The sequence below is a fragment of the Astatotilapia calliptera genome, chromosome 3 (assembly GCF_964374335.1).
Source record: "Astatotilapia calliptera chromosome 3, fAstCal68.1, whole genome shotgun sequence".
Classification (NCBI taxonomy): domain Eukaryota; kingdom Metazoa; phylum Chordata; class Actinopteri; order Cichliformes; family Cichlidae; genus Astatotilapia; species Astatotilapia calliptera.
Window position 1 is genome coordinate 83,715,639 of NC_137424.1, and position 18,408 is coordinate 83,734,046.

The 18,408-nt window shown below is 41.3% G+C and overlaps 1 protein-coding gene and 1 long non-coding RNA gene across 2 annotated transcripts; both read right to left on the reverse strand.

The window, feature by feature from the left end:
* Positions 1-6,838: 6,838 nt before the first annotated feature.
* Positions 6,839-7,821, reverse strand: LOC113018364 (uncharacterized). Its single transcript, XR_003271778.2, has 2 exons — positions 7,581-7,821; positions 6,839-7,502 (listed from the first exon to the last, which is right to left on the reverse strand). It is a non-coding gene; the product is annotated as an uncharacterized LOC113018364 (long non-coding RNA).
* Positions 7,822-8,981: 1,160 nt separating this feature from the next.
* On the reverse strand, positions 8,982-13,734 carry LOC113018362 (uncharacterized). Its single transcript, XM_026161426.2, has 3 exons — positions 13,384-13,734; positions 13,246-13,292; positions 8,982-11,547 (listed from the first exon to the last, which is right to left on the reverse strand). The coding sequence occupies exons 1-3, from the start codon at positions 13,693-13,695 to the stop codon at positions 10,164-10,166; spliced, it is 1,743 nt and encodes a 580-aa protein (XP_026017211.2). The 5' UTR covers positions 13,696-13,734; the 3' UTR covers positions 8,982-10,163.
* Positions 13,735-18,408: the final 4,674 nt, after the last annotated feature.

The following is an 18,408-nucleotide window of genomic DNA, read 5'->3' on the forward strand; positions in this document are numbered from 1 at the left end:
TCTTTCATCTGTAATAAAAAGATCAGCGTTGCTGCTTTACCAGGTGTAACTATTAAGTTTAACATCCAGGCATCCATGAAAACAGAATTTGTTGCATTTAACAGAGTTAGAAGTTAGAAGAAGCTAAACATGATATGTAATTTTCTGACTGAGAAATTTCTGAAAAAACTCAAACGTACAGCACTGCTATCAAATGAAGACAGAAAACTAAACAGCAGTGACATTGGTAGGGTTACTGAAGCTAGCTGGTATATAATGATGTGCTATGTGATCGCAAGCATAACAGCATAACACAAACACAGTGAAGCTGGAGGATCAATGCTAACTTTTTTCTACTTGATAAAAGTTTACATGAGGGTTCCTGATGGTTAGAGACAAATGCAATCGCATGGCAGGATGCTGTAAACCAGGGGACTCAAACTTGCAGCCCACTTCACCTCTACTTGCGGCCCACATTTTGATGTGAAGAAATATTTTACAAAGTTATTATTCAAAAAATGATTTAATATGAAGGCAATATGAGCAGAGTGTTAGGCAGGCATAGCCCTTTCAGACTGTAGCCTCATGGGTGGTGTAGTCCTTGCTCCAGGAATAACATGTGGGACTGCCCCTCCTGTGTGTGTGAGCACAAGGGAGGGAGAAAAAGGCAATATGAAAAGTATGAGGTGCTACTGCCCAGAAACGGGAGATGGAAGCATGTAAATATAATAATAACCACTGCAGCCAAAAAGAGTGCCTCACGATCCAAGTTGTAAGTAAGCTATTAAGACTCGACTGTACACTGTGTTTGTGTTTTCCTCCAAAACAAGTAAGTTCAGCCTTTCAATGCCTCTCTCTGTCTCTCGCTAGCAAAGTTGACCCAGACAGTAAAGCTAGCTCCCGGCTACGAGCCCAACACGGAACCCAAAGTATTAGCCAGAGGTCTCCTTTCCACGGTTCGGAGCCGCGGACCTGGTCGAGGTAACAAGAGAGTACAAACATGTTAGATAAGATAAGATAAAACTTTATTAATCCCTCGGGTGGGTTCCTCTGGGAAATTCAGTTTCCAAAAGCACAGCACCGACAGAAGTTACAGAGAATATTATATATATACACATATATAAATACAGAGACATATATAAATAAAATATACGAAGGGGATAAATAGAATAAATAGGAATAAAAATAAAAATACAAGTGAACTGCACATTTCAAGTATTGAGGCTATTAACCCTTTAAAGCCGGTCGGAGCGGGCACGCTCTGTTTTGCGTAACTATTTTTAAATCCCGGTAGCTCTTCAACCACGTAAGCTAGCGCAATACATTTTTTTGCATATGAAACCGGAGGAGTTGTACTGACATCTTATGCCATCAGCTTGTCCTCGGTCACAGTTTCCTTCCACATATGGCTTTGCAAAAACTGCATAAAAAGCGCTTGCAGCAACAAAAACATAATATTCCAGAAACACGCTTTGCCGATCCGATCAGCTGTTTGTAACACTTCCTACGTTGGAATAAACGTCAGCGCATTTTTTTTGCATGTCCACCTGCCCTAAACCGGAAGTGACGTCATTTTTGCGGAAATGTAGTTGTTTTTTTTTTACCATCAGGGCCTCATCAGCACTGTAGCCAGGCTGACAAACAGTCAGAGCTCTATTGAGCCAACCATCCCTTTAACGTTAACTACCCATACGGAAAAGAAATAGTAAAAACTTATATGTGATTACTCATGAAAGTGGCCACTTTCGCATTACTTTCATACATTGTTTTAGTAAGTATCCAAAACATACAAGTTTCATTATATAATTTTTCAAGGCATCTTATATCTGTTTTCACTCTTATATGCTTTTCATACAAGTTTCACACAAGACAGATACAAACTTTATAAGATTTATATATATCTTTTCCATATGGGTAGTAATGACTTCATGAACTTCTTCACAAATAAAATTTTTATCATTAGAGAAAAAATTACCAGTAATCATCCCACAGATGTAATATTATCTACAGCTACTCTTAGTACCATTGATGTTAAGTTAGACTCTTTTTCTCCAATTGATCTTTCTGAGTTAACTTCAATAATTACTTCCTCCAAACCATCAACGTGTCTTTTAGACCCCATTCCTACAAAACTGCTCAAAGAAGTCCTGCCATTAATTAATTCTTCGATCTTAAATATGATCAACCTATCTCTAATAATCGGCTATGTACCACAGGCCTTCAAGCTGGCTGTAGTTAAACCTTTACTCAAAAAGCATCTCTAGACCCAGCAGTCTAAGCTAATTATAGGCCAATCTCCAACCTTCCTTTCATATCAAACATCCTTGAAAGAGTAGTTGTCAAACAGCTAACAGATCATCTGCAGAGGAATGGCTTATTTGAAGAGTTTCAGTCAGGTTTCAGAGCTCAGCACAGCACAGAAACAGCTTTAGTGAAGGTTACAAATGATCTTCTTATGGCCTCTGACAGTGGACTCATCTCTGTGCTTGTCCTGCTAGACCTCAGTGCAGCGTTCGATACTGTTGACCATAATATCCTATTAGAGCGATTAGAACATGCTGTAGGTATTACAGGTACTGTGCTGCAGTGGTTTGTATCATATCTATCTAATAGACTCCAGTTTGTGCATGTAAATGGAGAGTCCTCTTCACACACTGAGGTTAATTATGGAGTTCCACAGGGTTCAGTGCTAGGACCAATTCTGTTTACATTATACATGCTCCCCTTAGGCAGCATCATTAGAAGACATAGCATACATTTTCACTGCTATGCAGATGACACCCAGCTCTATCTGTCCATGAAGCCAGATAACACACACCAATGAGTTAAACTGCAGGAATGTCTTAAAGACATAAAGACCTGGCTGGCCGCTAACTTTCTGCTTCTTAATTCAGATCAAACTGAGGTTATTGTACTCGGCCCTGAAAAGCTTAGAAATATGGTATCTAAGCAGATTCTTACTCTGGATGGCATTACCTTGGCCTCCAGTAACGCTGTGAGGAACCTTGGAGTCATTTTTGACCAGGACATGTCCTTCAACGCACATATTAAACAAATATGTTAGACTGCTTTCTTCCATTTGAGCAAAATCTCTAAAATTAGAAATATCCTGTCTCAGAGTGACGCTGAAAAACTAGTTCATGCATTTATTACTTCCAGGCTGGACTACTGTAATTCATTATTATCAGGATGTCCAAAAAACTCACTGAAAAGCCTTCAGCTGATCCAAAATGCTGCAGCAAGAGTCCTGACAGGGACTAGAAAGAGAGAGCAGATTTCTCCTGTTTTGGCTTCCCTTCATTGGCTTCCTGTTAAATCCAGAATTGAATTCAAAATCCTGCTCCTCACATACAAGGTCTTAAATAATCAGGCCCCATCTTATCTTAATGACCTTGTAGTACCATATCACCCTATTAGAGCACTTCGCTCTCGCTCTGCAGGCCTACTTGTTGTTCCTAGAGTATTTAAAAGTAGAATGGGAGGCAGAGCCTTCAGTTTTCAGGCCCCTCTTCTGTGGAACCAGCTTCCAGTTTGGATTCGGGAGACAGACACTATCTCTACTTTTAAGATTAGGCTTCAAACTTTCCTTTTTGCTAAAGCATATAGTTAGGGCTGGACCAGGTGACCCTGAATCCTCCCTTAGTTATGCTGCAATAGATGTAGGCTGCCGGGGATTCCCATGATGCATTGAGTTTTTCCTTTCCAGTCACCTTTCTCACTCACTATGTATTAACAGACCTCTCTGCATTGAATCATATCTGTTATTAACCTCTGTCTCTCTTCCACAGCATGTCTTTATCCTGTCTTCCTTCTCTCACCCCAACCGGTCGCAGCAGATGGCCCCGCCCCTCCCTGAGCCTGCTTCTGCCGGAGGTTTCTTCCTGTTAAAAGGGAGTTTTTCCTTCCCACTGTCGCCAAAGTGCTTGCTCATAGGGGGTCATATGATTGTTGGGTTTTTCTCTGTATCTATGAAGCGCCTTGAGGCGACTTTTGTTGTGATTTGGCACTATATAAATAAAATTGAATTGAATTGTTGTGAATGCAGGTATGTGACTGTGCCACACTGTTTAGAGAATTTACATTGTTTCATGTACAGCTTTAAAATATATTTCTATATTCCTTTCATTTGGGAAATTTAACATGCAATGTTAATGGTGTTGAAGTTTTTCTATTTTGGTTGTATAAATTTACCACTATACGATCACACTGCAAGTGGAAATGTAATCCTGAGAATAATGGAGGATTCCTGCGAGATTTTGTGCTGATTGCCCACGACATTAAAAAGAGCATTCTAACCATTGCCTTTTTGTTGTGAATGCAGACCAGAGAAGACACTACACAGAGGTCACATACATACATATATATATATATATTTCAAAACTTACATTAACTACTGATTTTATCTACTGTTCTGATTTTATCTGTTTTGATTTTATATACTGTTTTGTTTGTTTGTTTGTTAATTAGTTTGTTTGCTTGTTTTAATCATTGTAAATCATGCTTTTTGTTTGTTCTTGTTTTTAATGTCTCTGTAAAGCACTTTGAATCACCTTGTTGTTGAATTGTGCTATACAAATAAACTTGCCTTGCCTCCACACTCTGTGCTGACTCCAATGAACGATCAGAGCTGCTGAGCCTGAACCTCTTTACTCGGTTGGAGGCGGCTGAGCCCTCCGTCTGCCACAGCAATGTTTCCAGCATCACTTTATTTATAGCGGCTGGAAGATTTCTGAAAGTCACCAAAAACAACAAAAGTAGGACTTCCTGCTTCTCACAGAGGACTTCCTGCCAGTTCAGACAGAAAAAATAACCAAAGTATGAACAGCATTTCTTCATGGACATGACCTTTAACCTCTGACCGCTGAAGCTGGCTGACCTTTTCTGCTTCCTTTTCCATCTATTTCAAATTAAAGGCCCTCCTAATAGCTGCTGGACAGTTTTGTATTAACAAGGCTTTTATTGTGAAATACTGATTTTGTCCTTAAGAATATGTGTGGCTCTGACAAATGCTCCGTTCTTTGCTGTGAGAGACAGAGTTTAGTTTCCTGTGAGGACAGGAAGTGACGTGTGAAACTATGAGGAAGCTGAACTCTGTGGCAGTCTGCCGTGATGTTTGGCTGCACACACTAAACTGAGCTGAACGAGAGTGTGTGTGTTTTAGTATGCAACAAGAAGTGAAACACACACACAGCAGCTGCTTTCAGCACACACACTCACTTTGTTCACACGAGGACAAAAAACTTTATTTAACTGAGCTTGTGTGACAGGAGAGCGTGAGTTTAAAGCTCTGCACAGAAGAATCACACGAGCAGGTTTCTGTGGAGCTTCACCTGAGACACGAGGAGGGAGGAGACAAGGACACGAGGAGGCGAAGGAGACCCGATGACAAAGCGCTCAGAGTACGTAGCTGCTCTGAGTGGAGGCGGCTTCATGGTGTGATGGTGGATAAAAGGTTGAAACATGCTGAAGGTGGTATTTGACTGCAGGCTGGAAGCATCACACTGCATGACAGCGCTCGTCTCCCTGCTGCACACACGTCTGACTCTTCTTCTGTGTTTCCAGATTAGAGAGCAACAGGCATGAAGTCATCACCTGTGTGGCCTCGTTTACTAATGTTTGTATGAAAAAGTTCAAACTTCTTGGAGATGTTGGAACAAACACAGTGGTGTGTATGTTTGGAAACACTGGGGGCCAAGCTCAGCGTCTGCTCAGCTCCATCCACATCTTTGCCTTATTTTACACACGACTCCATCAGGTTACAGCTGAACGATGAACGCACTGCTTCCTGCCACAGGCTGCAGATCAGTCAGCGTTCTGATGGCGCCGATCTTTTCACCCAATGACATCTGTCGTCACAGTCACATGACTCCTCTTTGTGTGAATTAAAGTTTTCTATCTGCGTTTTATTTCACACAAACTGTTGTTGTAATGTCATCAAATGTCCACTAGATGTCAGCAGTCATCAGAGTACATCAGCCTTCATGCTCTGAATACACAAACATACATGTGCACTTAAATGAGCTCACGTTATTGATCTGATGGATCGCCTTTGTTTTTATAAGTCAGTGTTACCATGGAAACGACACTAACACACTATCTAAACATACAGTGGATTTATTTGACTTTAGTCTTGAATGGAAACAATAACCTGACATCTTTGATCATCAGAGCGTCACCTGTAACCATGGTTACTGACCTGCAGCCTCACATCACCAAACCCACGAGGACGAAGCAGCTCTGAGCAGCGTCACTGCTGAGAACACCAACATGTGCAGGAAAGCTGTGCTGGCTTTGATTCTCTGCCTGTTTACAGCTTCTGTAGGTGAGTGTTTGCATGAGAAAGATGGAAATCATGTGTCCATGCACAGGTACACGTGTCTGTTTCTACACGTGTGCATCATGTCACACCCTTCTAATGCTGGAAGGAAATTAAAACAGCATTTTCTTCACTTCTGTTTTCTATTCTACGTTTTTATTTTTGCATTTCTGTGAAGATTCAAACACTGATTATCTTTCACATGTCAAGTGTTTCTATTACCGTGCGCTCACAGACTTGGAAGGAGCGCTTGCTTGTTTTATACTGGTGTATTTAAGTCTGTGTGCTGAATGACAGACCCTGATTCATGTGCATGAGGAGAAAAAGCAGTGATTCGAGTGTGTTTATATGTGTTGACAGATTCATGTTTAAGCTTTGCCTCAGACTTCAGTGTGCAGGAAAAGGACATGAAAATGAGTGGAAGGAGCATTTTGATGTAAAATATTTGATAGATGAAGGTAAAGTTTGACAGCAGATCGACCAGGGTGCGCACAGGGGGGGGGGTTTCATGGGGCCACAGAACCAAAACAAGAGGCAACATTGAACTGTTTCATCCATGAAGTGAATTTATTTGAAGCACAAACAAAGTGAACGAACATTTAACAATCAAACTGAAGATTTCACATCCTGCACATCTTTAAAAAGCACTGACTGACATCACTGTGGACTGAAACGTCTGCATGCACGAGTCCATAGTTACAGAGAAGTCCACCCAAGGAGGACTTTCCTACCAGCTGGGCTGGAAGCTGCGCCTCCTGTCCCCCATTCATGTGGTGGGAACGTCCTCACACTGGGGGGGGGGGGGGGGGGGGGTCGTCCTCGCTCCTGCTGATGTCTGAAAGAGACGAACGTGGAGTAAACACGAGGCTGTAACTGAGAACTACAGTAACTTATTACTTTATCTTTTGATTGTTATTCATTAGTGTTAATGAAACTGAGTGCATGGAGTTTAATCACAGGGCAGTGTGAGACACACAGGTCTGAGGGCTGGTCCACTGCGTCCCTCACAGCTCGTGTCCTCCTCCTCCTCTCTGTAGTTCCCTCACGCTCTCCATCTTCATCTTTGCTAACAGGGAACAAACATCTGTGTGTCTTTCATGTCAGCTGATGTTGTTCCAGCTGTGACGCTGAAAGCTGAGCTCCTGTCTCATGAGCGACAGCTTCATGTTTCATGGTTAAAGTAAAAGGATGAGGTCTGTCTCTGAGCCTGTGCGGACCGGATTTGTTCAATGTTAAAGTCATGACGCTGGATTCCACTGTGACGTCACCAAACCGTACCGCTTACCTTCGTCTTGTCACGTGTTTTCACGTTAGTCGGCTTTAACGATGCGCTTGTGCTCTTTTTTCTCCTTTCTTCTTGTTCCGAAACCCGCGGGCTGAGAGAGCCAGTGTGCAGCGCACTAAAGAGTCCGTGTTAAACACAAACTAGAACACTAGTTCCAGTTTCCGTAAGAAATTAATTCATCATCGCATCTTCAGCCTTCGCGGGACCGAAGATGTCTAAGACATAGAAATGCTTATTATGGGTTCACCTGATGTCATTGAAAAGATGCACATAGGTAACGCGCAGGCCGTCCAGCGCCGAGGTTTATCTTATCACCTCGAGTCTGCGACACTCTCTCCGTGTCCTCTCAGATAAGGGCGCGCACATTTCTGCACGATCTTCTAAATTACAAAGAGCGATTCACAGAAGCTGACCATCACAAACCAAACATGGCTCCACTGAGCGTCAACCTATCACCAGAATTTACTGATAATCTAAAGACTCACATAACTCGTTTTGTCTCATTTTGTCTTAGTTTGAGACATAAGTGCATGATTATAATACTGTGTAGTTAGATGAGACAGAACTGATGCTTCCTCTTAATTATCCTCTTCATTTTTCCCGAGCCTCAGCAGTGGAAGCCTGAAATGACATGACAACGATCCCGTGCCAAGGAGCGCTCAGCCACACTGTTAAGTAGCTCCCCAACAAGGCTTGATCAGGTCCAGGTGTGTGATGAACTTCAAGTGTGGCCAGCCAGCTGGCAGGGCCACCCACCCACCAGGCCTGAAGGTGCCTGTCACAGCCACATCCACACACACAAGCATGGACACGAGAACAGCAGCACAGTGCAGAAACACACATAATATAAAAGGAGTCATAACTGCTCATGGACTGGGTCGCTCAGACCCAGGTCCCTGACATGGACGGAGTTTTGGGCACAGATTACAGATTACTGGCTCCTGACTACAGTAGCCGTAATCCATCAAGCGAAGTGGTGCGGCTTCGTAGCTTACCAAAGTCGTACTAAAACATTTTTGACAGATTTTTGAGCGACGTGTACCACATAAAATCGGTTTTGCAGGGCTCGCAAAATCGCTAGCCCGACGTCCCGGAGCTAGTGATATCTCCGGTCGGGCGACCAAAATCTATCTCAGCCCCGCCCGTCAGGTTATCATATAGCCCGACGGGCGGGGCTGAGATAGATTTTGGTCGCCCGACCGGACATATCGCTAGCTCCGGGACGTCGGGCTAGCGATTTTGCGACTTTGTGATCAGCACAACGAGAATTCATACATAAGGCGCACTGGATTATAAAGCGCACTGCTGATTTTTGAGATAATTAAAGGTGTTGGGTCTAAACTCAGACCCCGCTGTATCCAGGACTTATTCCCGTGAAAGAAAAACAAGGCAACAGTGATCGATCGTTTACTTGCAAGGGAGGCCTCGTCGGTATCTCAGCTCATTACGAATGACCCCGACAATGGCCTCCTCTCGCTGCCTTTTATTGGGAAAACAGTTCATCACAGCAAGGCAACGCCCAAATGGTTCTAAGACAAGGCATTGTATGTATATGTGTGAACTTCTGTATGTATGTAAGAATGTGTGTGTGTGTGTGTCCTCCTGCTGGGCAGGAAGCTTACATCAAAAAGACCGTCACAAGGATGTGTCTGCAATAAAAGACTACAGCCCCCCACCCAGAACCTCGAGAGGGAGGGGGGCAGTGGAATTCCTTGCATCACAGAGTTAAAACGATGTAGAGATGGTAAGCATAAAAATAACAACATTTAACAATTCAGTCTAACAAAAGGATTTTAAGTGCACCTTAAAGTGCAGAAGATACGGTAGTCACTGTTGTTACTGGGAGCAGAAGAGTTATAGCACAAAAACATTTTTGAGTAAACATAAGAGTAACAACCTCTGGGTTTTTATACAAAATTTCACCTGAGCCCTTCATACATTTCAAACTATATTGCAATCCATTCAGGCACTGCCAGTGAAAACTTGTTAATAGCTACATGAAAATACTTGGATTCAGCACTTTAATTAAGATGTGATTTTATGTTGGTAAAAGTGAAAGAGTTTACAATAATCTGACAAGGCAAAAATCAGTAATTATACAGTAAATATATCAGAAAATATCCTGCAGACATTGCCATGAACCAAAAAATAAAAACCCAACAAAAAATTAAATTAAAACTGATAACATCAGAAGTATGCGGGAAAAAAAAAAATCAAATTCTAAAACAAAACAAAAAAACATGCAGAAATTTGCAATCACACATTTGGCGAAAGGTTTAAATGAAAATGTTTAAATATAATATTAAAAACTACATGAAACAAATAGATATTGTTAAGAAATACACTATCATGCCATGAAAAAGTTAAAAATTACACATCTATAATTGTTGTGTGTCATAAAATGCTACAAGTCAATAAGAATAAATCGATGAGTAATGCGTTTTTCTTTACTCCTTGAAGAGATTAACAGCTAGGTAGGTACAAATTCAGCGTTTGGACAGCACTGTCCTAGGAGCACTGAGAATGTTATGTTTAGTGACAGTGGCTGTTAGCAAGATCATCTGTATGTGACAGCTCTCCGTTTTATTTCAAACCTAGATGTTTATAGAGAAAGGGATCCTCCTCACGGAGAATCTCAAACATTTCTGAATCACCACCTTTCCTGCTCACAGTGTCAAAAACCCAACTAGCTTTATCTTTTCTGTTTTTCACTGTTTTTGCTTCGTCCACTTCATCTATAGTTAACACTTTTTTTTCCAGCAGGTGGTCCAGCAGACTCCTGAGAACAGGTCCTGATATACTTTCGATGAAGCTCCTCCTTTTTGGACCAGCATCCAAAGATTTCACAGTACCAGTTGTTCCTCCAGTAGGAAAAAGACAAACCTCTGTTTCCCAAACACAGGTGGAGCTGCTCTTGTCTCTCAGACACAGGTTAATATCTGTAAAGACTTCCTTTAAGAACACCTGAAATGATGGGAAGTAGCTTTCGAAGAACTCCTCTTGAAAATCAGCTTGTTTTGGTAGAACTTTAATGAGGTCATGTTCAGGATCAGTGGCCAGAGTGTAAGCCTGCTTTGGATGCAGTTTGCAGTCAGAGGTTGTCTCGATGTATATCTCAGTTTTGTCTGACTTCTTCCTGTCACGCCGCATTTTGGGGAACACAATATTACGTGGCAACATGAACACACTGAGGACAGATCTGGGATTACAATCGTTTGGGGGTTTGTAGAAGAGCAGAACCAATGATTGGACTGGGTCGGGAGGAGAGTCTTCATCCTTGACATTACCATAAGCAGAAAACCCTTCGATATTTATAATAGCATGAGTTTTGGTTATCTGGTGAGGGTGGATAAACTCGATGCCCTCACCTTTCACATGAGCAACCTGCAAGAACTGGCCTCCACCTGTGGAGATGACCTCACAGTGTAGGATATGAAGCTGACACACAGACTGCTGAGGACACGTGATGTCAAACAGAGGTCCTGCAGGCTTCTTGTGGTGTTGGGCCAGCAGCCTTCTGTTCCAAGGGACAGTCCTGTAAACCACATCTCCTTCTCCCTTCATGACAAACATCAGGTTGGTCACACTGCACTGGTACAGGCCTGGACAGGAGCACTGGAACATGTAGGTTTCATCACCAAAATCATCAACACTGATGTTGGGTGTATACTCATGTAACTTCATGGATGGTAAGCTTGCTGCCCGTGTTAAGTTGTTCCTTGGTACGTTGCTCAATAAAGATGAGTGACTTTGAGAGCGAGTCAGGCAGCAGAAAGCTGTGGAGCAGATGTGCAGGTGGGAGCTTGGTGGCAGGGTGCTGCTCACTGAATTAAACTCAGTCCCTACAGGTGTTTCTCCTGTATGATTTTCAACATCTGGATGGGTTTCTGCTTGCCAGGGAGAAGCTCCAAAAGGGTTTTCAAGCTTTTCTTCATTGCTGCATTCAGGAGACCCAGTTACCAGTAGACTGTGAGAAAGTGTGGAAACAGACGATTTACTTTGGTATCTGCTGTAGTTCATAGGTTCACAGTTTAATTTAGTAACCTGACTTCTAAGTCTCAAGTTCTTCTCTATTATACTATTAAATTTCAGGCAATCACAAAGTTTGTGAAGAATGTATGTCACCAAATTTAAATCAGACCACATATGGTCCTTTTAGTGTTCAGGTCAGTTACTTTTCGTAAGTTCTGAGGCGATCTGTAGCACCTCCTCTACTGTCTCTGTGGCTGCTGTGCTCCGTCAACATATGGCTAATTACTGACACAACACTATTTGACAGTGAGATAGACCAGGCCGAAGAGAGATAATAATGATCCACCAAGAACACATTATGAAATTTCTTAACCCAGTCTTCCTTAACTGGATGAAAGGACATTTTCTAGGACATCTGCCAGTCAGTGACATTTTTCTTCATCTCACAACAGGACACTGCAAGCAACATGGAATACACAGAGTTTCTGATTTCTCAGACTTTTTATCTAATTTAGTTCTGAGCTCAGATAAAATAATTATTGTGGGTGATTTTAACATCCATGTAGATGCTAAAAATTATGAGTGACGTATGTATGTGTATATATGTATATATTGTACTATTCTTAGTTAGTGTATTGTCTGTCTTGTCTTAATGTTGGTTTAAAATGGAGCACTGTAACAAAAAATAATTTCCCCCAGGGATCAATAAAGTATTCTGATTCTGATTCTGAAAAATGACAGCCTCAACATGGCATTTAATCTGTTATTAGACTCAATTGGTTTCTCTCAAAATGTAAAAGAACCCACCCACCACTTTAATCACACTCTAGATCTTGTTTTAACATATGGCATAGAAACTGAACATTTAACAGTGTTTCCTGAAAACCCTCTCCTGTCTGATCACTTCCTGATAACATTTACATTTACAATAATTGATTACACAGCGGTGAAGAGTAGACTTTATCACAGTAGATGTCTTTCTGAAAGCGCTGTAACTAAGTTTAAGAATATAATCCACCCACTGTTATCATCTCCAATGCCCTGTACCAACATAGAGCAGAGCAGCTATCTGAATGTTAACTAGTAATTACTTCATGAACTTCTTCACAAATAAAATTTTTATCATTAGAGAAAAAATTACCAATAATCATCCCACAGATGTAATATTATCTACAGCTACTCTTAGTACCATTGATGTTAAGTTAGACTCTTTTTCTCCAATTGATCTTTCTGAGTTAACTTCAATAATTATTTCCTCCAAACCATCAACGTGTCTTTTAGACCCCATTCCTACAAAACTGCTCAAAGAAGTCCTGCCATTAATTAATTCTTCCATCTTAAATGACAAACTTGTCTGGTGGTGTGTGTTAGAGGGATCTGAATTAAACTGTAATTAACCAGAAGCAATGTAAACCGTAAAGTGACTTATCACATAATCTGTTCCATCAGGTTGAGTTTGTTTTTAGTAATTATGGTCACCTGGCACACCTTTAGTTTAATGGGAAGAGCAAGCGGACATATGCCGTTTGGCGAACAGTGGCTTGCCTGGGTTTGAGTCGGACCTGTGGCCCTGGTCTTCCCTCTCTCGCTCCCTCTGCTTTTCTGTCAGTCTCTACTGTCCCTATCAAATAAATCCAAAAAAGACCCCCATTCTTTTTTTAAATAACAAATAAAATAATTATAATTTGGTCACCTGTATGAAGGTTTTTCAGCCTCAGTCATTTGTGCTTTTCTGAAATCCTAAAAAGTGGACAGTAAAAAAAAGAGATTAGTAAATGACTTCACGCAATTGATGGTTTTCTATAACAGGACGAGACTGCTGATACTCAACTGCACACAGGGACACTGAGGAACCAGGAGACAAGAATGCAAACCCAGGATAAAGAGTTTGAGTGAATGTGGTGTTGAAGGTGTGGAGGTGGATCAGAGTGTCAGAGGAGACTCTGTAGAAGGACAGAGTGCCAGCAGGACAGTCCACATACACTGCTGCTCTGTTAGAGACAGAGGAGGAGGAGGAGGAGGAGGAGGAGGAGGAGGAGGAGGAGGAGGAGGAGAGGTCTGTTCTCCTGCTATTGTGCCAGACAGAATGAGGACCATCATCAGAGCACCACAGACTCCAGGACTGATCATTCCATCCAAACATACAGTCATCACTGTGTCCTTTCCTTCTGATGCTTCTGTAACTCACTGATATACAAACGCCTCCTCTCCACTCGACCTCCCAGTAACAGCGACCAGTCAGACCATTTCTACACAGCAGCTGAGGCCAAACATCAAATCTGTCTGGATGATCAGGATATGACTGATCCTCCTCCACACGTGTCACCTTCCTGTTGTTGTCAGACAGTTGGAGCTCTGTGCTCACTGTGTTTGTGTCGATTGTGAGTTGACAGGAATCTGATGGAGAGAACAAACACAATCCAGCTGCAGTTATTGATCCATCATCTGTTCATTGATTGACACTTTGATGATGACTCCTGACATGATGAAGATGGTTGAATGTGTGCTGCTTTGTTTTCATGAATCCCATTAAAAACACACTTACACTTCCTCAGACCTGGTCTCAACCATCGGACTCCAGCAGGCTCCACCCTGAAAGGAGGAGGGGGGTCAGAGCAGCACAGTCAGTTTCAGTTTATTTGTCATATGCAAGTTAGCACAGGGTCAACATTGCAATGAGATGTGTTTGACGAGCAGCAGTCACTCAGCAGCATGATACAGTAGGAGAAAATAAAATAAAATAATAATAAAATAGAAAAATAGTAAGGAGCAAATATTAGAGAGACGTGGTAAAAGAGAAAAGATGACTAAATATATATGTATCTATAAATATAAATATATGTACACTAGTGATTAAATAAGAAACATGACGGGGGGGCAGATGGGACATTGCACAAGAATGAGCAGCAGAAAATCACAGTATTGCACTTTTAAATATAGATATCAATAAAGTGGAGTGACCAGTGCAGATTAAACAGAGTACTTGTGAAGCTGCAGCTTCTGAGTGCTGTGTGTGTGTGTTTAAGTGTTGTGGTTGATGGTAGAAACTGTGTTTAAGTCTTGTAGTCCAAGCAGACAGGCTCCTGTAACGTCTGCCAGATGGTAACAAGAACAGCTGATGTGCTGGGTGGCTGTGGTCCTTGATGATGCTGTGTGCTTTACGGAGGCAACGCTGGAGATAAATGTCCTGAATGGCAGGAAGCCTCGTGCCAGTGATGTGCTCTGCTGTCTTCACCCTCTGTAGTGATTTACGGCTGCTGGCAGAGCAGCTTCGTACAAAACTGTGATGCAGCTCGTCAGCAAGCTCTCGATCGCACACCTGTAGAAATTTGAGGTGATGTTGGCGTTCATGCTAAACTTCCTCAGCCTCCTCTGGAAGTAGATCTGCTGGCGAGCTTTCCTGATAGCAGTGTCTGTGTGAAGCAGTGTCTGTGTGAAGGGTCCAGGAGAAGTCTCGGTGATGTTGACTCCAAGGAACTTGAAGCTGCTGACCCTTTCGGCCTTGACACTGTTTATGTGGATGGGCTGGTGTTCCCTGACTGGTCAGGTTATTTTCCAGACACCACTCGTACAGCACCATCACCTCCTCTCTATATATGGAACGCCAGGACTGCCATAATGAATTAATTAAATACACCATTAAATAATTAATTAAATGTGTCAATAATTAATTAAAATTGGAATTAATTAATTAAATAAATAGTTATGATATATGTAATTAATTAATTATTGACACATTTAATTAATTATTGACACATTTAATTAATTATTGACACATTTAATTAATTATTGACACATGTAATTAATTATTTATGTATTTCACGTTTTAATTAATTATTGACACATTTAATTAATTAATTATTGACACGTTTAATTAATTAATTATTGACACGTTTAATTAATTATTGACACATTTAATTAATTATTGACACATTTAATTAATTATTTATGTATTTCACGTTTTAATTAATTATTGACACATTTAATTAATTATTTATGTATTTCACGTTTTAATTAATTATTGACACATTTAATTAATTATTGACACATTTAATTAATTAATTATTGACACATTTAATTAATTAATTATTGACACGTTTAATTAATTATTGACACATTTAATTAATTATTGACACATTTAATTAATTATTTAATGATATATTTATTTATTTCATTTTGGCAGTCCTGACGCCTGGCTTTCATCATGAAATAATTTTATCTGTCAGCCTCACCCATCAAACTCAGGGGGCGGGGTTAACGCTGATCGAGTCAAAACCATTGCTTTGGCCTGGTGGCCATTGTTTCTAGCACACAACAACCGGCATGTGGAAGCTAACAGAACTGAGCTTTGAAAAACCCTGTTTGTGTGTTACCAAATACCGTTTTAATATTTTTTAGCCGAGAATGTAGTGGTTTAATCTTCATGTGTCTGGTCGGTTTGTCAAGATACAGCCTCTTTGCAAAAGTGCTTCGATGATTTCGGAGATGTCGTCCCAGTCTCACGGCAAAGCGTGGGATAGACCCGCTCGCCTCGCAAGCAATCCCACCGACAAAGCGCAGGCCCCGGTACACAGCTGTAGTAACCCCCGCTGACTTCTTTTACTGAGGTTATATTTATCGGTGTTTTATTTCCTGATGTTCTTATGTGTCCTACGTGTTTCAGTCTGAATTATAACTAACATTAAAAACATGTTTAAGGAGGAGAGAGAGCAAATAAATCTGTTTAACATCTGATCTTTGGGTTTTTGTTCAGTAATCAGCGTGACCTGTGTATAAACGCATAAAAGAGATAACGTTGGTGTTTCCGTCATGTAGTAACTGCTGGCTTTAACTGTACAAAGGTTGTTCGACACTATGAAACACATACAGACTTCATGATGTTCGGCTAATATTTTTATTGTGAATATTAATCATGCTGACCTCGCTCTGTACACCACGCAGCGAGGTCAGCATGTCCACGATATCCTCAGCTCCATGAGTTAACACAAAGTTTCCCAGCTGACTATCTAACTGCCAACTATTCCAGAGACGTGAAAATATACAGCATAAAGAAAAGTGTAAGAGACTCAGCAGCAGATTAGAATAACAGTTATACATTTAATGAATCACCAAATGAATCCAAGAAACGAGCAAACCTGAGTTTGTGTTCCCTCAGCTGCAGACTCGCTGCTGTTTAAATGTTTGAAAAGGAAGATTAGATATAAACAAACGTCAAACATAGACTCAGTCTGCCTTCACATTTGATATGAGGCCAGCACATATAGTGGCCTCAGCAGGCTATTACTGAAATACACGTGCTATATCATGAACTATGATATAAACAGGGAGGTCCTATTAACATGTTTAGTTTTAAAGGACACCTTCCTGCCTTTAGTCTCATTCATGAGCAGTATTAGTTTTCTTCTAACATCCAGAAGTCTGCACCATGTGTTTCATAGTTTGTAACAAGCCTTTGACAGGTAAACATAACATGACCGAAAAAGCAAAAAAAAAGAAAAAAAAAAGAGAGAGAGAGAGAGAGAGAGAGAGAGTGTTGACATAAGAAGAGAAAATTCTCTCAATTATGGAGACAGGCAAATGGTTCATTTATGTTTGATGTGTGTTTATTCCTCCCTAAATATCGTCGCTGAAGTTCGCCATGCACGTCAGATTTTCCTGCGCATTTTTATACCTCTGCCAACAGAGAGAGAAAAAAAATCACATTCTAACAGACAGCTGGTGCTTAGAATACAGTTGAATAACTATTAAAAAACAGATGATATTTAGATGATAGTTCAGTCTAACACATGTGAACCATTAAACGTCTGTGAAACTATGCAGTTATGAAACGTAACTTTAACCTCAGCCAAACCGATTTGCTCAGTTGTAAATAAAACAGCGAAGTAAACGTGACCCGACAGACAGAACCTGAGTGAATGAAGTCCAGCGTTTAACCACTGAGAGCTAAAACTCAGCTGAGGTTTGAAAGCTGTGTGCCGGTGATTGGACATCAGCCGCTGATAAAGCTGTTCGCCTATAAAGTGCTCTGTAAGGAAACGAGCTCCAGCAGCTCTGCGCTCGGGGAAAACACTATATTTACTTATCTTGTGCAGAAAAATGCGCTGACATTGCGTTATATTGAGCACCGGCTGCCCAGTTAAACTGTGACTATCACCAGGTAACGTGGGCGTGTTTCTTGAATTAGCAGCAGGTGTTAAACAGCTGACAGATGAGGAGGAGGATGCATGCAGGTAAACTGAGGGTCTGTTGAGCTGATCGCTGGTTTCGTGAGAAAAATGTCAGCTCGTTCTTTATGTTACAGAAGCACAGAGACACAAGACCAGGCGGAAAGAGACGATCGTTCGGTGAAAATGAGAATCTGCGAATGCAACATGTGGAACACGGAGAGTGGAATATGTAAACAAACCGGTTAACGTAACCCCCTCGGTGCACTCTGCATGCTAATTGTTAGCAGAGCTAGTGAAATCTCTGAAAACATCTGAGCACTTTTGCAAACATGTTCTATGTTGACAACCTGACCAGACATACGGCGCGACATTCGCGGCTAAAACACTGTTAAAAGTGTAGCTGGTGACAGAAAAACGGGGTATTTTAAAACTACACCACCACCATTGCTGCCTGTGATTTGATCTGCATTCTGGGATAACTGGCTGCCCCAAGTCTACACAAGCGATCGATTATCTAGGATCGACCTGTTTGGACTTACTTTGCACGGCAACCAATCAAATGTTAGAGAAGCTGCATGGGCAGCGTTAACCCCGCCCCCTGAGTTTGATGGGTGAGGCTGACAGATAAAATTATTTCATGACGAGAGCCAGGCGTCAGGACTGCCAAAATGAAATAAATAAATATATCA